We start from the raw sequence: 21,931 nt of genomic DNA, 5'->3' as shown, positions 1-21,931 counted from the left end.
AAATGTACGTACCATCTACGAGGGACAGTTGGAAACAAAGTCAATGGGTTAGCAAAGTGTACAGGGAGCCAGGACAGCCAAAGTCCATTTGAACAAAGCCTATGGAGCGGAAGCCCTTCATTCGATAACACAGGGAAAGAAAAACCCCAATGTTACACTTTATGAATGGCTCAAAGTTATTCTAGATAAGGCACTTATTCTGGACAGGCTAACAGCGAGTCTGGGGAAGCAAGTCCCAGTTGGGGAACACTTGCACAATTATCCCAATAGGAGTAGTGAAACCGGGGGACACTCCTACAATTATCCTAACTAGGATCTAGTGACCAACAAACAATGTGAGAATAGGTTCTTAAGTAACAAATGTCAGAGTTCCTCAGAAAGACTGGGAAAACAGGGGAGTATTTTATAAGATTTAGAAGAGTGTCCAGGGGCTTCAGACGACAACCTAGTAGGATTCTAGCAGTGGGACTGGGTGCACTGGATGAGAGGCCTCCCCATCACAGAAAACACACCACGCTTCGCAGGAATCATAAGAGTGTTAAGGTAAGTACATATCCAAGCCAACACAGTACCTCAGCATTGAAGAAGATTTTGCAGCAGGAGAACTTCAGGATCTGCAGCTAAATACCCGGTCAATGGATTCCTTGTTGTGGTGACTGAAAACAGGTCCTTGGAAGGGACTTGCAGCAGGGATCAATGGAAAAGGCTCTAGGAAAGATTTTCCTTGCGGCTGAATGCAGTTTTGTTGATTTGGCACCTTTTTCAGGAGCAAAGAAGACAGAATATCGTGGTCCGATTCTAGTAGGTACAAAGGTCCAGCAATCTGGTGAGGGGACTTTTCGGACTAGATTCGTGTCTCTGGAGATCCACCAGGATGCCCGCGAAGTTTCAGCGAGATTCGGAAGACCGTACACTGCACAATGGCTTGAGGGCCCAGGGTATTGGGGTATTGCAGCCCCGCAAGGTCGCAGAAACGTGTGGGATGGCTCAAAATGCAGGTCTTCTCAAGTCTATTGGGTCTCACCAGGCTCTGGGTCAGGGTCGTCGTTTTCGGAATCCCCAGGTCGATTAGAAGGAAGGGCTACAGCAGGCTCTGCTTACACAGCAGGCTCTTCGGTCACTGGAAATCGTTCCTTCATCATCCTCTTCGGTTTAAATGGTCGACTTGTCTTCAGCTTCCAGGTTCGTAGTATTTACCAGGAATAAACACAACTTATGCATTCTCTCCCTGCATTTTACAACAAGGCGCGGTCTGGTTGTCCAATCAGGACAGCCAGCCCCCCCCCCCCCCATCCCCCCACTGGGACACTGGGACATGTTCCCATTCAGGCAAGAAGGAAAAAGGGCTGTGGAGTTAGACTCCTCCCTAGTTTCCGGCCTTCACAGACAGACTGGAGCCTGGGCAGGGAGTTCAGGGGACTCCAGCCAAAGATAAAAATCACAAATGAATTTCCTGTCCTGGATGTCAGGGGAAGTTACAACAAAGGACAATTAACACTAAAAAGGCGAAAAAAAAAGACGGGGGGCCATTTTTGTAAAATGAGCACCCTTCGTGAGTTTACTGCAACTGTGAACCCAGCCCGCGTTAAAGGTGGATGTTAGGGAGAATTCTAAAAAATGTGCCAATTCCCTTCTAACTTAGAGGCTCTTTTGCTGGACTTTAAAGATGATGCCTATGGAGTTTGTCAGACTCCAAAGTCAAAAGAAACAGTTAAAATCACAGAAAAATACATGAGTGGGGGAAAAAGGTCTTGCTCTCTCCAGGTTAGAAATTAAAAGTCCTATTTCGCATCTGCAGTAAGGCACCCATATGGTCAAAATGGCCCCAGTCTTTTTTCTCCATTTTCTCCATTTCTTTTTGGAAAAGTCCTTGAGATTTACTCTGCTCGCCAAACCAGGTTTGGTCCCTTTGTTCGTTTTTCTTTTGGCGGGATTCACGAGTGAAACCCGCCTCTGGCTCCAGTATGTCTGGCAGGGGCAGTAAGTGAGGGAAGTGCCCGAAACTCCCTGTGCTTAATCCCCTTGGTTACAAGAATGCGCCCAAAAGGTGATTGAACCGGCTGGCTGTCCTTGGAGGACTGCCACTCTGCTGTGTGATCGACAGCTAGGCTGGAATAAATAAGAGAAACCTGCATAAAAGGCAAGGCTTTTTGGCTTGGAAGGCAGAGTCGACCACTGGATGAAGGAATCCGAAGAAGAACTTGTAAGACGCCTGCTGCAACTCCTGGACCGTTGGTTTGCCCGTTGAAGCCGGCTGCTAGAAGCCCTGCAAGGACGACTTCTACCCTTGGCTTGGTTGGACCAATCAACCCCAAAGTGTTTGGACATCGAAGTGCCAGGGAGAGGAACACCAAACTGAGTGCATCGCTTTTAAGTCGGACCCGAGCACCAGGAAGATCCTCTGGACTTCCCTGAAGCAGGACTGACCAAGCCTGAGCCACCTCAACAGAGTGCTGGACCCCAGATGCAAGTAAAGTCTGCAGTGGTATCCAAGAACCGTTGTGTTGCTATTTGCTGCCGCTGAATTGAAGTTTGCCCATTGCTGCCGCTGACCTTCCCATTGCAGTGCAGGAGTCCCCAGACATCCTCCCTCTTGTCCCCACAACTGAGGCCCAGGAACACCAGGATCTGCAGAGCTGTACAGGAGCAGAAGCCAGCTGGAACCATTTCTTCTAACCAAAAAGGTACAGTAAACCTAAGAGGACTTTCCTCTTGTTGTGTAGCCTTACTCGCTCTCGGATGAGACTGGTTTTGGTTGCCCTTGCAGAGTTGCTTACAGCTTTGCCCCTAACAAGCCTCCCAGCTTGTGGCCCTTCAAGTGAATGTTATTTCTACAAACCTTTCTAAAAACATTGTGCAAGACTTTTACTTACCTGCAAAGAGGATCTTCAGCTCCCCTAGACTGCTCAACTAACATTGGCTGTCCTGGCTCCCCGAGAACTCTCCTTACCTCCGACTCTGTGCCTTTACCTTTCCCCCAGGAAAGGGTTAAATTTACTTGACATTGGAAGGTTGCAAAAGTACTTACCGGTTTATGAATTATTGGTTAACCTTTGTTTTATTCCCCAATCTAACCTTTGCAGTATTGCTTTAAATGTACCAGTGATACATCAATGTCCACAGTGTCCTCGCTATTTAAGTCACCTGAGGGGGGAAAGAAAGAGAGAGAGAGAGAAAGAGAGAGAGAAAGAGAGAGAGAAAGAGAGAGAGAGAAAGAGAGAGAAAGAAAGAGAGAGAAAGAAAGAGAGAGAGAAAGAGAGAGAGAGAAAGAGAGAGAGAAAGAGAGAGAGAAAGAGAGAGAGAAAGAGAGAGAGAAAGAGAGAGAGAAAGAGAAAAGAGATATATATATCTCCAGGAAGGGAGACCCTCTTTGCCTCAGCAAGCCCTTTTGCCTCAACCTATATCCACTGGGACCCCCACAAGGTCCATCACTGAGTCCAGAATATGTGTCTCTTGAGAAAATTAGACTTGAATTGTTATTTTTAAAAGGTTGCAAGCTCAAGCTGAAGCCAAACATCAGGACATCATACTCAGGGAATTGTAAATGCAACATGCTCTTGAAATGAAGATGGTCACTTGAAAATGTTTCCCTCCCATGGTCCTCTAGGTCTTCCAGTTCCAAGAGGCCTCGCCTGCCCAAAGAAGCAGTGAGTATGTATGATGTGAAACTTGATATTTTGGATTGGTTGAGTGCTTTTATGGGATTCAGGGTCTCACAGGAAATCAGTGGATTCCTTGGCTTTTGTCTAGGCTCCCCCAGGTTGCAACTGATGCAGTAATGGGCTTGGGGGAACTTGAAAGATTGGAGAACGAGAATGTGAAGCTGGCTTTGATAGCCAGATTTGGGAAAACTCCTTTCCAGTACCTTAAGAGGTTTAGGACCCTCGGAAAGACTCATGGTACCTCCTTGGGCTACCTGGGTGTGTGAATGTTTGAAAAACTTAGATGGTTGGGTAAAGGGTTACAGAGCAACTACCTTTGAAGGAATGAGAAATCTGTTTTTGTTGGAATCTATTGTTGATGCCTGCTCTCCTGAGCTGAGACAGTACTTGGCTGACTCAAAGGAGATTGAGCCCAAGAAGTTAGAAAAGGCTGCTGACTTGTGGGTTGCCAACAGGGCTACTCAAGGATTCTGGGGCCACTCAAAAAGGATGAGGGTAAGCAGCACAAGAAAGATGACAAATAGTATTCTAAATCCAACCACCCAAAGGAGGGCCACAAACTTAAGGACTAGACTGACCTGGGGAACCAGGTCAGTCTAAGAAAACCTCTGGTGGTAAACCAGAGGGAGGTCGGCAGAAGCCCCCATGTTATGCTTGTGGGTCAACTGACCATGTGCAAGGGGTCCCAGACTTAAGGGTAAACCTTCAGATGTCCACACTGCCTCCTTAGCCTTCATTCCTGAGGGAGAAGTTCATATGACAAGTGGAAACTTTCATCTATTGGCTGAAGACCCCATTGGAGTATTAGCCAGTGTTTCTTTAGTGTCCCTGGGTCTGTGGGAACAGCAGAATGTAGATGTGTATAACTATTCCAGATAACACAAAATAATATTACAAGGACAGTGTACTTGTGAATGGTCAGGAGACCCCTGCCACTAGAGACAGCATTACAGTGGTGGAAGAAACCGTTTTCAAACCCGAGGATGTTGCTAAAGGCACCCAAAGGTCCCATTAAGCTTGCTGGAGGCCCTGTCCAGATGGTTCCAATACTACCAGATCTCATCCAGTGCAACAATATGACTAAGAATACCTGCACGGAATTAGGTGTCAGAGTCCTGTTGTCGAATGACTTAAAAGCTCTTGGAGTTGTATCAAGCACCCCCAGGCCTCCAGGCAAAAGGAAGCAGGAGCAGACTAGACTGGCCAGGGAGCAAACTTTGGATGACTCTCAGTGGGCAATTACAGGAGGTACCTATAACTCCCAGTCCACAGGAAGGACACCCTTCCAATTCCAGGACAAGGAAAGAAATAAAGGGGAAACCCAGGTCTCAGGAAGAAAGAAAGGCATCCCCCCTGTGCACAAGGCAAGGACATCCCTGAGAGGACAGTCCAAGCTCACACCTGGAACCCCTCCAACAGCTGAGGCTGAGTGGGAGGACCAACGAGAGGATGGTGAACCAGCTACTGCTGAAACAGAGCTGGAAGAAGCCCTTTCCCCTGTTGGAGATCTGGATTCTAAAGATCATCCTGAGCTGCAGACTATGCTTGCAGAAGGTGGCTCCTGTAGGGCAGACTTCAGCAGAGGTCAAAGAGTCCCCTACTCTTGAAGGACTTCGCCAACAGGCAGCTTCCCAGCTGGAACGCCAAGAGCCATGGAAGCACAGGCTGTACTGGGAGGATGGCCTCCTTTACAGTGAGCCTATAGTCTACCCCATGGGACTACAGAAGACTTTTAGTGCCTCAGAAGGTGAAACCCCAGTCAGTTTCTACAGTTAGCTCACGAGATTCTTTGGCTGGTCAACCAAGGAAAGGATTTCTCTACATTTCTACTGGCCTAAGATGGGCTCTGCTGTAGATAAATTCTGTACAAGCGGTCACACTTGTCAGACAACTGGCAAGAGTGAAGCCAAGAACGTGGCACCCTTGGTGCCCCTCCCAGTGGTGAGAGTTCCTTTTCAGAGGGTAGGGATTGACATCGTTGGTCCCCTAGATCGTCCCACATCTTCAGGCAACCAATTTATATTGGTTGTGGTAGACCATGCTACCAGGTATCCGGAAGCTATACCTACGAGAACCGTTACTGCTCAGGCAGTGGCTAAGGGCCACCTTGGTATTTTTACCAGGGTAGGTTTTCCTAAGGAGGTTATCTCAGATAGGGGGACCAATTTTATGCCCCACTACATGTAAGAATAAACTAACAAAATTTTCAGGGTGGGAGGTCAAGCAACAGTTCCAATCTGTAAGCCATGTGGAAAAACTGTGGCGTGACCTACACGTTCTCAACGGCCTACCATTCCCAAACCAATGGGTTGGTGGAGAGGTTTAATAGAACTATGAAGAGCATGATAGGTGCTTTAGAAGAAGGCCTTGGAAAAAAGTGGGACCTTCTACTGCCATGCCTTCCCTTTGCTCCTAGAGAAGTTCCTCAGGAAGGGGTTGGCTTCAGCCCCTTTGAGCTCCTCCATGGTCATCCGGTTAGAGGTCCATTGGCCCTAATCAAGCAAGGGTTGGAGAGTCACTGACTATGTGTTAGGTCTCCGAAGGAGAAGGACACATGATGACAGAAGCTGCAGATAACTTGAAAGCAGGTCAGGCCCTGGTTAAACATTGGCATGACCAGAAGGCCAACATGGTTGAGTTTACTCTAGACCAGCTAGTTCTAGCTATGGTACCTACAAGGCAGAGGGCCTTACAGGACAAATGGATTGGGCCATTGAGAGGTCAATTATTTGGTGGACTTGGGCAATCCCAAGGAGGCCCCCAGGGTCTTTCACACCAACTGTCTAAAGGCATATGTATCCAGATCAGAACTGGGAGCTTTGCTCTTAGAATCTGATCAAGAAGAGAAGGAGAGTGAACCTCTACCTGACCTTCAATAGAAGGAGTTAATTTCGCTTCTGATCTGACCCTGAGACAACAGGAGTGTAAAGTTGTTAAGCCAGGTGAAAAAATTTTAAACCATCCTAGAGGGTGTAGGCTTGGGTTTAGAGTGAGCCCACGTCAGCCCAATGGTCTGCCTCGTGGTTCACACAGACAAAATGGCAAAAAACAAATTGACCAGCAGTACAGCTTACAAAAAAAAGGCATTAGTTCCCCAAAGGCTACCATGCTAGTACAATGGAGTAGTATTGCAGAAAAAGACTCCACACCAGGTTAGGCCAAACCTTATTACAGCTGCGACCAGCCTATTCCACAACATCATTGTAGGTCAATAGAACCATCCTACGGACAAAATAGGGTACACACCTCTGTCCCAGGAGCTATAGGCTACCATAGGGCATCATTTGAAAAAATTATTGCATTGACAGGGGGACATCAGTAGAGGTCCCTCGGTTTACAAAAATAGTCAAAGATCAGGAAAACCAGAGGATTTTTTTTTTTCTTCGTAACTTCCATAAAAATGGGACGAAGAGAACCAAAAAAGTGGAATTCTGTCTGAAAAAACCACCTAGGAAGGATTCCAATGACCAAGAAAACCAAACAATATCGAATACCACAATGGGTAGTCTTTTTTCCATGAGCGCCTACAAAAGGTCTCAAAAGCAAATGCACATTGAGCATGTGCACAAAGGAATTGGTAATGTATGTTTCATGTCAGCCAGGAAGCAAGTGTCGGTTTAGAAACTTTAATTGGATGACATTTAAAGAATAAAACGAATAAAAAAACTTCACCTGCCTAGCTTATCAGGCAGTCAATCTAAATGCCCAGCATAGCGGTTACTCATTGGGTTGTATGTCCAGTTACATATTTAATGACCGGTGGTTACTAACTGGTGGATAGAGTAAAGACATATTCCAGACACTTTGTATCAAAGCAGGACAGATTTATTGTTCTAGTATTATGCGATGCCACTTTAAACATAGATCCAACCTGACCCTTTAAAATGCAGACAGAGGCCTCAAATGCTACAGTTGCACAGGGATCGAAATTGCTGGGGCCCCTTTAGCTTTCGCTTGCAGCCTGGTTATCTTGACACCAACAGTTAACATAAGCTAGTTTTGACTAATACAGCCAAAATGTGGTGCGAATCAAATATAATATGGTGCCTTTAATTTAGTTTTGCAACTTGTATAAATGCATTTAATCATATATACGAGGCATATGAGTCCAGGGTTTTAAACCTGGGAAACTACCCAGTCTGCTTTTGGGCTTTTAGAGTACATAAAATCATGAGGTGTTGAAGGTACATACAGAGTTGATGGAGATTCATTCTCTTTCATAATTATATTAACTAGCTCAAGACACTACTTAATTACGCAAAACTACATGAGGAAAAGTCTAGAAGACATTTAAAGCATGAAAGTCATATGTAACGGACAAAACATTATAGTTGGCATCTCATGTGAAAGTTAGATTTCAGGCATGTTACATACCAACAAGCTCAAAGATAGATCCCGACTACTCTGATGTATGATCCTGCTCTTCATATCCTGATGCATTAAGCCAAATTCAAAGCAAAGAAACGGTTTTCTGTGCAGCAACTGAATATCAATCCTTCCATACAGGTGATCATGATCAACAATTGTGTGACCAAACAGGGGTCCAGCCAAATGCTGACAGAACCAAGACAACACAGCGTCGAAAGCGAAAGGTGTGCAGGCTGCTATGAAATAAAACATCTCAACCCCCGTAAAATCAGATAAAATTGGCTACTTGACCGGTCACATCAGGTTTATGGGTAAACCGAGCCAGTAGTGTTAAACAGGACTGGAAAACGTAGATACAAATAGCACTATAAAACTGACCTACCTTTGCTGTATCCCCAGAGCCATCCCCGCCAGTAAAATGTAGGTAATGAAGGCCATTGCTGAAAACAAAAGATACAGAACATTATTGCTGCTGCAGGTTTTTTATGATTAGCAGCATTTTGATGCTATATACTAAAGACTAGTTTAAAACTCTGCAATCTAAGCAGTATTTTAGAACAGAAAGGCAGACAGATTAAGCAACATGAGGGTGGCTATACGACAAATATAAAAATCAACAAGAGCAAGTGGTGTTGAGAAAGTATAGCGTGTGAGTGCACAGAAAGACCATAGGAAACAGCTTGCGTAGGCAATATGACTTTTTTTTACAAAGAGCTAGAGAGAGTGTGAAAATAATTAAAAAGTGAAACAGCCAGGTCTCAGCAAAACAGTAGACTGATGACAGAAAAACATGCAGAACAGAGTATGCCTTTTCAGCAAAAACAGTAAGTGAAAAAAAAAGATCAACATCTTTTTTTTGGAGGGGTCCCGGGTGCCAACCCCAAGTCCGCCATTTTTATATCTGCTTAAACCAACCCCATTCCCACCCGTTTTACCCCCTTAACTCACACCCCATTTTTTTTTAAATGTTCGAATTTTTTTCTCCGTTTTTGTTTCTCTGTTATATCGTTCTATGTAATTGTATTCTCCATTATCACTGGATACCGCAGCAGAGACTTCTAGTAGAATAAAGAGCTCTGTGACCATTGAATACTTACTGGGGATGTACAAGTCTGGGGCGTTGACATCATGCCTTGGCGTCAGAGGAGCGTCACGGTTGTAGCGCACTTCCCAATTCTGAAAAGAAACATTGGTTGATGAATGCAATTCAAATCGGATCATTCACAATGCACTACCATTTAGCACAGACATCAAATCATCCATTGTCTCCAAGAAAGAACAGACCGTCAGATCTGTGGAAGCCGTTTGCTGGTTTTGACTAGTATCAGACTGAGGCAGTCACTGAAAGGGCACATTGTCAATAACTTCATCTAACTGGCCATAGTCCATGCATTAAGATATGGGAACTGTAAGGGTGATGAAGGAGGAGACCAACACACAGGTAGCATAGTGACTGCTCTAAACTTATTGTTCCAGAAAATAAAAGAAAACCTAACTTCCCCCCCATCTATAAGAAGGGTCTCCCTGCCTCAACTAATACACTAAGGGTGTTTTCATGTCCGTCTAAATCAATAGTCCACCGTCCAGTGTCAACCCCTACTTCTGTCCCCTACACTTCGAACTAAACTAGAGATAAATTAGACCTTCTTGGTCCGGAGGAATGACTCCCTTCTTCTGGGCTGGGGATAAAAGTTCATTTCCAGGGTTTGGTTTCTTCTTGGGGAAATGGCTCCCTTCCCTGGGTCAAAACTATTCAACACAAAAAGGTAAAGTTCAAACACGTTTCCTTGGCAGACACACTGCTTATTTCTTTAGCACTCGGTATCAGCCGAAATTCTTTGTAACCTTTGTTTACGAGGAGAAGGACTTCCTTCGCCTGGTATCTTGGCTTTAGAATACAATATAACAAGGGGGAATGACTCCCTTCCCCTGGCTTCTCTTGTGCTTTTAGGCTGCTCAGCAATACAGTTCATACACTGGCAGGGTCTAATCTCTTGCTGCTAGTAGGGGTCCTTGACCCTTTCCTGGTGGCCAGTGGGTTGGACCCGACCACCGACGAGGTGGCGAAGTACAGGCTTTCCGTCCCTGGGGTTAACACCCTCCCGTTGAACAGATTAGCATATGGCACCCAGCTCAAGGTTTACCAGGCAGACATACACAAAGCCAAAAAGAAAACCATTACTGGAAGAGAATAACCCATGCGTCTAACCCCTCCAGGGAACTCCACAACCTTATCCCTGAATGCTACTCACCAGCATGACCCTCCTCCACTCCCATCCACACTCAAACCCTCTGCACCGCCCTCTCGGACCACTTCCACAACATGCCCTAGAATGAAATAACACAATCGTCATCTCTAAAATAGCATCCCTCACCCCTCAATTGGGACTTCAGTACTGCCTGCCACCCTCCCACTCTTCTCATCCTTCTCTCCACTCTCCCACCCCGAATTTCTCAGGCTACTGCACCAGCGAAATTCACAAAATCCAACGTCAACCCATCCCTAATTTTCAGTACTTTCCCAGCAAAATTCAAAACCTCGTACATCAAGCCCCTGCTCAAAAAGCCCATATTCGACCCTCTTGCCCCAAACAATAACAGATCGCTCTCCAAATAGAGACCTCAAACAAATGTCTCTCTCCATCTCCATTTAAAACCCCAAACTCTTTCGGTCTTTCTAAGAATACTTTGTCTCAATGTATGCTTATAGGACACAAATTGACATTTATACTGTGGTAAGAGATCCATGGCATTGCTCCTTCAAAGAGTATATTTGGAGCATAATAAGCTGTGCCTTCTTAAGTAGTACTATCAACTATTACTGGACCCTTTAAGGAGGCTATGGCCACACCCAAAAGGTGGTACTATGGCCATACAAATTGGAAGGTCTTTGGTAAGCGGAGCTGCAAAATTATCTGCAAGCTACACGGTAACCGGCTTCACATAATCTAGAGCGACCACTAATGAGTCAAAAACGTGTTCAGAGGACAAAACCTAAATTAGTGTGTCACATTCTGTGACAACTGGATCTAACCTCACCATCAGAAGAACCATTACTTCATGACATGGGTGAACAAGCAGAGTCCACCAAAGAAGCTCCAACTAGTTCTGAAGCAGACCGTGAACCCTAACAAGGTAGCGAAAAAAAGACAGGATCAGCAGCAAACTGGACTCAAAGCATATTAGAATATTTCCCAGTGGGCATATGCGCAATGAGCCCTGCACCTGGGTGTGCATTTTATATTGCTGCACAGCGTATGAACGTGCACAAAAAAAAAACTCAACAGGGACTGGGATCGTGAGAGTTCTGGAAAGTGAGATGGGTGGCACTGATGCTCCCTCACAATGGGCAAGTGTGGGCACTTCCCTGATATGAAACTTGCAAGGGCAGACCGAAGGTGACTGATGAAGTGGGGGGGGGGGCACCATTAGGAACACACCATCTACTTGGTTCTGCAAGGAAAGGAGATATCCTGTGATGGTCCCGATTTACCAAGGCAGGTGATCCCCATGTAAAATACCACAAGGAAATCAGAGGATATTAGAATTGCAATACTAGCATTGAACATAAGGCAATTTGATTTGTAAACCGCTAGCCTGTTTTGTGAAAATATACATGCAAGAGCAGTCCCCCAAGGAATACATGGATGGATGGATGGATAGCTAAGGTAGCCCAACTTTGCTAAATTAAGCTATCTACGATAAGAATGACAACTGTAGGCACAATAAAAGTCGCGCACAAGAAGGAATATACACAACTAGCATATGTCTTAAGCCTTTTAACATGGGTCATACCCCATTCAACTTGGATATGTCAGAAAGCAAGAATATGAAAAAATTAAATGTGAAACTTTCAGATGGCATGGATTTCTTGGGTGATTGATTACCAACCTGACTGCCTTTCATTTTCAATCGCGCACAGCTGGCAAGTCAGATTATTCAGTACAATTTCCACATTAAATGCTTTATGATGAAAGCAAACACTTTCTTCTTGCCTCACCAAAAACAATGTTATTTCCGACCTGCGGCGTCTGAACTGTCAAACCATCTTTTAGAGTCACCTCCTCTCAAACGCGTCAGCCAAAAGGAGAATGACCATCTGCAAAAGCTGTTGATCTAGGATGTTGGACATCTGCTAAATTGCAAGGTATAACTGTAAAGGAGTAGCCCAGTGCTTGATGACTGGAAGCAGCACTTAATTGAAAGATAATTTACCACGAGAATAATCCCATCTACGGGTAAGCATTTGGTCAGACTACAATAATTTTCCATTCAACCCTACACAGTGCCGTCTACAAACAACCAGTTTTCTTTTTCTGCCCTCATGTGTCTTGCATGATCGAAAAAGCCTTTTGTAAGCATGGGATAGGAACATTTAGGCATTGCCATAAATGGCACTACCTAGTCCTAAAATGGCAATAGCTGGCAGATAATGTTTGTACCTGGGCATATTATAGCATTGCCTTGGAAGTGTTTTATTTAATGCTTTAAAGAGAGCCAAACCTTTGGTTTGTCAATGCTGGTTTAGAACAGGAATTCAGTGTAAGAAACAGATATGAGGACACACATATTGCTCATAAATCAAGTGCCTGAAGTCACACCTGGTTAAGAAATTTGTATTACACCAGGAGCTGGTTTACAGCTGCAATTAGGCAATTACATTCCACAAGACTGCTTGGAAATTAAGCGGTCAACCCTTAAAAGCAGAGAGGTAGCTCAGTGAGATGCAGCGAGAGGGGTTGTGTTGTGGCCACGAAATAGCAGGTAGAGGGTGAGAGTGACCATAGGGTTTAGTAGGGCCAGGGGCAGTCAATGGGTGAGGAAAGACAACTCCCATGCGCTCTGTCCCTCACCTCATATTCCCATCTGTCCATCTCCACCTCCCATGCCAATTAGGTTTATTGGTATCACTTACAGCAGCACCCAGTAGACAAAACTAAAAGTGGCACGTGTCAGGTCACTTTTACTAGGATGTTACAATACAAATACATCAGATGCTCTTTTCCTCCCAGAAGCATTCACTGCCAAAGGTAATGTTGGAGAATGCGCCTAGCCAGTGCCCCCCCCCCAACTCAACCTTCCACAAACAGCTCTGGGTTCCCCAAGGAAAATGTACCCAATTGTGAAAGAGAGGAATAGAACTGTTAGCCTGGGACTGCCTTCCCCATCTTGCATTGTGCCATAGGGTCGAACTCACTTTGCACCAGGTTTCTAGTCACAGTCACTCACCGATGTCTCTACCAACATCACCCCTTGATTAACCCTGCCATCTTTCATAAACCAAATCTCTTTCTCCTCTTTTTCGGTATAACGCTTTCTGCACAGCACTCCTCTGAATAGTGTATTAAGTAATCCAAAAGAAGCCGTGCCAGATACAGACTCATCCCCTATGCAAAATCTCTCAAATAGTCAATTCACAACTCTTCCTCAACCACGTCCATAAAAAAATAATTTAAAAAACTCAAACTGCTGGGTAACAGCTCCCACTCCTCAGGAAGATCTCCCTTACTTGGCAGACAGAACACCCCATATCTGAAAAATCCTGTGAAACACTAAAGCCTCCTAGACAGAGGGAGGGGCCATTAGCACAGGATAATGATCCAGTCCCAAGTTATAGCACAAGGCAAAACCGAGGGACAAAAGTTGGAAAAAAGGTTAATCGTCCCAAAGGACTCCTCACAAGGTGTGCAAGAATATTAGTACGTAGTGCTTTCAGCAATACAGTATTTGTGGTGTGATGAAGAATTATAAAATGTTAGTTCACCAGAGTACAGTACACAAAACATTAGCTAATAAAATGTGTTTTTTTTCTAGTGTTTAGATAACTCTTTTGTGCAAAGAAGGTAAGCAATCATTTTAAATTGTAAACTTGGTCCAACTGGAACAGTTTTAGGGTCTGCTTGCTTTAGCTGCAATGCAAGAGTGAGCGTGTTTTGCTTTATAACCGTGAAAGCACAATTTGTTGTGTTAAATTAGGTCAGTGTCTTATTGGGAGAAAAATTGCTGAGCAATGACATTGCCGTTTCTTTAATGCACAAAATGATTGCCATTTCCCAGGCTGCTTCAGACATTAGAAACGCTAGAATGCAGTCCATACCAGTAATTCAGAACTGCCGAATTCCGAACATTCTGATTGGCCGCGAGGAGGTCAATAATGAATTCCATTTGCTAATAACAATTAGAAACACCTTTTTTTAAACCTGCACACAGGCCTTTTTCAGCTAAAGCCTCAGAATCAGAGCACAATGTCTCTGGAAAGAAGACCAAAGCCCATATACAAGACATTCAGGAGCAAATTGAGAAGCCTCTTCTTTCTTGGGACTGTGGTCTGTATGACACCCCTCCCCACCCCCGCCCCTGGGATCTGTCCTAGTGATCCCGAGTGTTTCCCCCATTCTCGCTAAACATCCTGCATGGGGCTGGCTGTGGATGTATCATGCCTTAATGGTTAAAAAGGAAATTCAAGGTCTGGTAATCTACTATTTAACAAAAAGGTCCCTTAGGAGTATCGTATTGCCAGTCTGCCCGAGAAATGTCTACATGAGAAAATATACTCTATGGAGAAAAGGCTATATGGGCATCTTAGAACTACTAGCATGTACGACTTTGCTAGTTCCACCCTGCTATGACCATGCCCCCCCTCGGCCTTCTTTGCATCTGTTTTGTCAATTACCCGGACTGTCATGTATTGTTATTTGTTGTTCAATGAACAAATTGGCTAGCGTTGCATTTGAAATAATAAAGGGGTACCTGTAAATACTAGGCTCTCCAGGTAACTTTTATAGCACAATACAAAACCATGAACCTAGGTATACATGAGGCTAGAGAAAACAAATTTGCAAAAATACAAATTTTATAATTTCAAAACACAAAATAATTTCATTTTCATAAGAATCCTTTTCAAAATACTATCAATCCAACACATTCAACATCATCATTTCTTCTGATCAGCCTCTACTCCTTCATAATTTCACTCATATCAACAATGTCTCAAATGTTTAACAAAAATGTGCAAAAATAAAAACTCATTGCACATAAAATACACAAAGAACAATCAACAGTCCCGTTCTGGTTAATACTGTTTTTTCAGATATGTGATCAATTTGTGCTCTTATAACAACTATAATTATTGTCCCCAAAGATCTACATATGTTTCGGTCAATCATGGACTATTTTGTCCTTTGTTTTTTCGACCTTCAGGATCAGGGGACCACCATTCCAGGCTCCCACAACAACTGAATCGGATGTCTTCTGTGATATAATTCTAAAATACAAACATACACAATACTCATGAATCTCTAACTTCTTTACTTATAACGACAACATTTAATTAAGTAAAACCATCTGTTAAATGGTATTCAAACACACTCACCTCTAACCAAAGATGTGTCAGGGGTAGTGTGAATGTCGGTAATCACTCCACCATGGTTCTGCTGTAAGTTTGCAGACACCTGGAAAATGATATAAGGGACATAGAACTAGTAAGTCCCTTTCATTCTCGTATTATATGTTGATTTACTATATATTTTTGAGTACAACTCATTTCATTACTCACAGCAGTCTTCTATGTAACTCTAGATGTAAGGGATTCAGCTCACACCAGCAAAGTCTGGCACAGCGCTGCACTTTTCATGTATGCCCTTTTTTCCTTTATTATTTTTCCCTTTTTTCCCCCTCTGAAGTTGATTAGTTAGTTAAAGCAGAGGAACTAGATTGGCACTCACCTCAAACGATGATGCAGAGAATCAAGTGGACATTCTCTACTTGTCTCTACTGAGGGAGAAAAACAAAGAAAACCCCTTTGTTTACTGGTGCCAATTGAATATAATTGAATATACTTCGTTTTTATTGGTTTAATTACAACATCCCATTGTTCCGCTTAAGCTAGAAAAATACAAAGCTGTCTGTCAGGGGTTTATTTCTTTCACTCGTGGTCATAGGAAAAGGTCAGTGTGGGCTATTCCCTTCATTCAATATCTTTACCCCAAACTAGATGCTGCTGTTACATTTACAACACCAATCCTCGTCAACACCTCAATAATGGTAGTGAATGCGGGCAAACACTCTGTTGCGGTAATCAGAATTCCCTAAGGACTATGGCGTTTTCCTGTCATTGTAAACATGGGATTGCCAAGGGACATATACAGGCCGATTCATGGAATAATTAGCGCGGCGCAAGTGGCCAAAAACGTGCGATTCGCAGTGGAATAGCGAAAATCGTAGTGGAATAGCGAAAATCGCACGAAAAGCAGCGCACATCGATTCATGGAAGGCCGTGCGCGAGAAAACCATCGGACGTGCGATAAGAAAGTGCGCGGCGCACGTTGGCGCACAGGCCATCTAACGGCATGCGCCAGGTCACAGCGAAAATCGCACAGTCCACAGCGAAAATCACACATAGCGCGGCGCACGCAACAAAAGTAGGCGGAACACGGGGCGTAACACTCGGAATGGGGAACAACTTGCCAAAATGTGGGCGTCACGGGGGAAGCACAGGGTAAAAGTGCGCAGAACGCCCACACGCTCACCTACAACACGTATTCATGGAATAGAATAGGTCAAAAAAGCGCACGCTCAAACCAGCGCACAGGCACAAACACGACCGCCACAAGAAAGCAGGCGGTAGCGTCTCAGCGGCTGTAAGAAATGTGCGCCAAAAGGAGCGCCAACAAATAGCACCCATATACTGCCATGATGAATGTCCTATACTGTGGCCCTCCAGGACAAATGAGGTGCAAAGGGGTACCCACAAACACGGACACGGTGACAAAAAAATACGTGTGCGCGGGAAGTCTCACGCGATTTGGCCGGGTACGTGGATTTCAGGGGTGCGCGGGAAGGTCCACACGCGATTACAGCAGGGTACGTGCATTTCAGGGGTGCGCGGGAATTTCCACACGCGAATAGCCTGGTCGCGTGTATTTCAGGGGTGCGCGGGAAGTTCCACACGCGATTACAGCAGGGTACGTGTATTTCAGGGGTGCGCGGGAATTTCCACACGCGAATAGCCTGGCCGCGTGTATTTCAGGGGTGCGCGGGAAGTCCCACACGCGATTACAGCAGGGTACGTGTATTTCAGGGGTGCGCGGGAAGTTCCACACGCGAATAGCCTGGCCGCGTGTATTTCAGGGGTGCGCGGGAAGTCCCACACGCGATTACAGCAGGGTACGTGTATTTCAGGGGTGCGCGGGAAGTTCCACACGCGAATAGCCTGGCCGCGTGTATTTCAGGGGTGCGTGGGAAGTTCCACACGCGAATAGCCTGGGCGCGTGTATTTCAGGGGTGCACGGGAATTTCCACACGCGAATAGGCTGGGCGCGTGTATTACAGGGGTGCGCGGGAAGTCCCACACGCGATTACAGCAGGGTACGTGTATTTCAGGGGTGCGCGGGAAGTTCCACACGCGAATAGCCTGGCCGCGTGTATTTCAGGGGTGCGCGGGAAGTCCCACACGCGATTACAGCAGGGTACGTGTATTTCAGGGGTGCGCGGGAAGTTCCACACGCGAATAGCCTGGCCGCGTGTATTTCAGGGGTGCACGGGAAGTTCCACACGCGAATAGCCTGGGCGCGTGTATTTCAGGGGTGCGCGGGAATTTCCACACGCGAATAGGCTGGGCGCGTGTATTACAGGGGTGCGCGGGAAGTCCCACACGCGATTACAGCAGGGTACACGTATTTCAGGGGTGCGCGGGAAGTTCCACACGCGAATAGCCTGGCCGCGTGTATTTCAGGGGTGCGCGGGAATTATCACACGCGATTTGGCTTGGTACGTGTATTACAGGGGTGCGTGCGAAGTTACACACGCGATTAGGCTGGGTGGGTCCTGTCACCCTCACGGCCCCTGCAGGCAGCCCACGAAACAGGGGACTACCCTGCACACCTGCTCATGTCTCCCACCACCCCCACCCCCCACCATCCAGGGGCAGCCTCCACCAGGCCCCCACCCATGTCCCCTATCACCCCCACCCCCCAGCAGTGCAGGGGCAGCCTCCACCAGGCCCCCACTCATGTCTCCCACCACCCCCAGCCCCCACCATCCAGGGGCACCCTCCACCAGGCCCCCACCCATGTCCCCTATCACCCCCACCCCCCAGCAGTGCAGGGGCAGCCTCCACCAGGCCCCCACCCATGTCTCCCACCACCCCCACCCTCCCGCCACCAGGGGCAGCCTCCACCAGGCCCCCACTCATGTCACCCACCACCCCCACCCCCCCAGTCACCAGGGGCAGCCTCCACCAGGCCCCCACCCATGTCTCCCACCCCCCAGCAGTGCAGGGGCACCCTCCACCACCCCCACCCCCCAGCAGTGCAGGGGCAGCCTCCACCAGGCCCCCACCCATGTCTCCCACCCCCCAGCAGTGCAGGGGCACCCCCCACCACCCCCACCCCCCCAGTCACCAGGGGCAGCCTCCACCAGGCCCCCACCCATGTCTCCCACCCCCCCCCCCACCCCCCAGCAGTGCAGGGGCACCCTCCACCAGGCCCCCACTCATGTCTCCCACCACTCCCACCCCCCAGCAGTGCAGGGGCAGCCTCCACCAGGCCCCCACCCATGTCCCCTATTACCCCCACCCCCCAGCAGTGCAGGGGCAGCCTCCACCACCCCCACCCCCCAGCAGTACAGGGGCAGCCTCCACCAGGCCCCCACCCATGTCTCCCACCACCCCCACCCCCCAGCAGTGTAGGGGCAGCCTCCACCAGGCCCCCACTCATGTCACCCACCACCCCCACCCCCCCCAGTCACCAGGGGCACCCTCCACCAGGCCCCCACTCATGTCTCCCACCACCCCCACCCCCCCGCCACCAGGGGCAGCCTCCACCAGGCCCCCACCCATGTCTCCCACCACCCCCACCCCCCAGCAGTGCAGGGGCAGCCTCCACTCATGTCACCCACCACCCCCACCCCCCCAGTCACCAGGGGCAGCCTCCACCAGGCCCCCACTCATGTCTCCCACCACCCCCACCCCCCCCGCCACCAGGGGCAGCCTCCACCAGGCCCCCACCCATGTCTCCCACCACCCCCACCCCCCAGCAGTGCAGGGGCACCCTCCACCAGGCCCCCACTCATGTCACCCACCACCCCCACCCCCCCAGTCACCAGGGGCACCCTCCACCAGGCCCCCACTCATGTCACCCACCACCCCCACCCCCCCAGTCACCAGGGGCACCCTCCACCAGGCCCCCACTCATGTCTCCCACCACCCCCACCCCCCCGCCAACAGGGGCACCCTCCACCAGGCCCCCACTCATGTCTCCCACCACCCCCACCCCCCCGCCACCAGGGGCAGCCTCCACCAGGCCCCCACCCATGTCTCCCACCACCCCCACCCCCCAGCAGTGCAGGGGCACCCTCCACCAGGCCCCCACTCATGTCTCCCACCACCCCCACCCCCCAGCAGTGCAGGGGCAGCCTCCACCAGGCCCCCACCCATGTCCCCTATCACCCCCACCCCCCAGCAGTGCAGGGGCAGCCTCCACCAGGCCCCCACTCATGTCTCCCACCACCCCCACCCCCCACCATCCAGGGGCACCCTCCACCAGGCCCCCACTCATGTCACCCACCACCCCCACCCCCCCAGTCACCAGGGGCACCCTCCACCAGGCCCCCACTCATGTCCCCTATCACCCCCACCCCCCAGCAGTGCAGGGGCAGCCTCCACCAGGCCCCCACCCATGTCTCCCACCACCCCACCCTCCCGCCACCAGGGGCAGCCTCCACCAGGCCCCCACCCATACCTCCCACCACCCCCAGCAGTGCAGGGGCACCCTCCACCAGGCCCCCACTCATGTTCTCACCACCCCCACCCCCCAGCAGTGCAGGGGCAGCCTCCACCAGGCCCCCACCCATGTCCCCTATCACCCCCACCCCCCAGCAGTGCAGGGGCAGCCTCCACCAGGCCCCCACTCATGTCACCCACCACCCCACCCCCCCAGTCACCAGGGGCACCCTCCACCAGGCCCCCACTCATGTCACCCACCACCCCCACCCCCCCAGTCACCAGGGGCACCCTCCACCAGGCCCCCACTCATGTCTCCCACCACCCCCACCCCCCAGCACTGTGGGGAACCTGCCAGCAGGCCCCCACACATGTCCCCCTGGCCCCAGGTCCTGACGATACACAATCATGGCAGTAATGGCCAGCATACCCAGCACAAACACCCAGGCAAGGATTGCATCCACCCACATAGTGAATGCAATTACATGACACAACCCCAATGCCAAGTATGCAAAAGAACACATGTCCGTCACACACACATACACAATGGGTGCAAGTGAATGTCAAAACCCATATCATGACATGTAACAAACCAATGAGAAAATAACACAAGTGTAAGAAAATATAAAAAATGTATTAAATACAAAAAATAAGTGAACTTTTCAAACATACAACGATGTGGCTAAGTAAATAAATGGTCCATGTCCGAGAACAAAAGTGATAAACAAAAAAACAAAGGAATAAAAAATTAAAATGAATTTGTCCAAAGCAATATCATGTCATAGGAAATTAATGAAAAACCATTACGTCATGGTGAAAACAATAAGAAATAAAAAAATGTATCTCCCAAAAAAACAAACTATATACAGGAATGTTCCAGGGTCCATGAGCCCAACACCAAAAATGAAACCTACCACTAACTAATGAAAAATATATGTACAAAAAAGTGGCCATTGTCCGAGCGGTCCAAAATAATAAAAATAAATAAAGGAAACCTAGCACTAACTAACTAAATAACTATATACAAAGGCAGCGGGCAAGTCCTGCGGCTCACTTGGTGATGTTGCTGGCCAGGGCATCATCGAACTCCATGTCGATGTCCTGGAGGCGGGACTCTGTCCTGGCCCCGAGGTCTCGCAGGGACAACCCCATGTCCACCTCAAACTCCCTGCGAGCTTCCTCGAGGCACTCAGCCCGCCTCAATGCCCGACGCATGGAGAACTCTGCCCTGACCATGGCGAGCCGCTCCTCTTCCGCCCGCTGCCGCTCCGCACCTATCCGCTGGCCAAACTCCTCCCACACGGAACACACCACCATCCCAGGGTTGCCCTGCCCTCCGGCCGATGCCTGCCCCTCTGATCTTGATGGCCCCGAGCCATGATGCCTCCCACGTCGAGCCCGCTGCTGCCTCCGTCGCCACTGCCTCTGCCAGCACGACGGCATCCAGGCTGATGGAAACCACCGACGCCGTCGTGCACGTGCCCTGCCCGATGATGCCGTCACATCTTCCATCTGCTGGGGTCCACTTGCTGTGTTGTCCACCCCTGCTGGACCTCCGACTCCCAACTGTGGCAGGGATGGGATCCCCACCGAGCTGGCTGCATTGGTCGGGGCAGGTCCACAGGGGGCCCTGGTGGCATCTGGGCCGGAAGACGGCAAGGAGAACGACCGGTGGATAGCCTGCACAGAGGAGGAGAGGGCCGTCAGATTGGCCAACACATGCAGGAAACCCCCGAACATGGCCGATCCCAATTGGGCCACGTCGGCAGGGTGCACTTCGTGATGACGTGCGTGCTCCTCCCGGGAAGCACGCACGTCATCACGAATCACAGCCGTGCGCATCGCGACCCCAATCAGGACCTTCTCCACGCGGCCAGGGGTTACCACGTCCGCAGGTGGAGGGGAGTCAGGTGACATGGACATCCCCTCTACCTGCGGACGGGCCTGGGACGGGGCATCCCTGCTGGTGCATGGTGGTGCACTCACAGGGTCAGGGACAGTGACATGCACAGGCCCCTCCACGGTGACCTGTGCTGCCTCCTGCCCCTAGCCCTGGACTGCACCACTTGCACCAGCAGGGATGCTCCCACCAGGCCCCATGTGTGCACCAGTGTCGGCCTCCTCCTCCTCTGTGCAAACCACCAACCTGGATGGCTCCTCACCGTCTCCCGCCGTAGCAGGC

General features: G+C 48.8%; 1 protein-coding gene across 2 annotated transcripts in view; it reads right to left on the bottom strand.

The window, feature by feature from the left end:
• Positions 1-21,931, bottom strand: part of YIF1A (Yip1 interacting factor homolog A, membrane trafficking protein) — a 278,804-nt gene that overhangs the window by 136,146 nt on the left and 120,727 nt on the right. For both annotated transcript variants that reach the window (XM_069644883.1, XM_069644882.1), the window contains exons 4-5: positions 9,128-9,206; positions 8,413-8,470 (exon numbers count right to left, since the gene is read on the bottom strand). In XM_069644883.1, the coding sequence (XP_069500984.1) occupies positions 8,413-8,470; positions 9,128-9,206 (137 nt within the window). The remainder of the gene's footprint in view (positions 1-8,412; positions 8,471-9,127; positions 9,207-21,931) is intronic.

Source organism: Ambystoma mexicanum, chromosome 2p (assembly GCF_040938575.1).
Source record: "Ambystoma mexicanum isolate Mex_15411 chromosome 2p, UKY_AmexF1_1, whole genome shotgun sequence".
NCBI lineage: Eukaryota > Metazoa > Chordata > Amphibia > Caudata > Ambystomatidae > Ambystoma > Ambystoma mexicanum.
The sequence above is the reverse complement of the archived record's forward strand: the minus strand, read 5'-3'. Positions and strand labels throughout refer to the sequence as shown.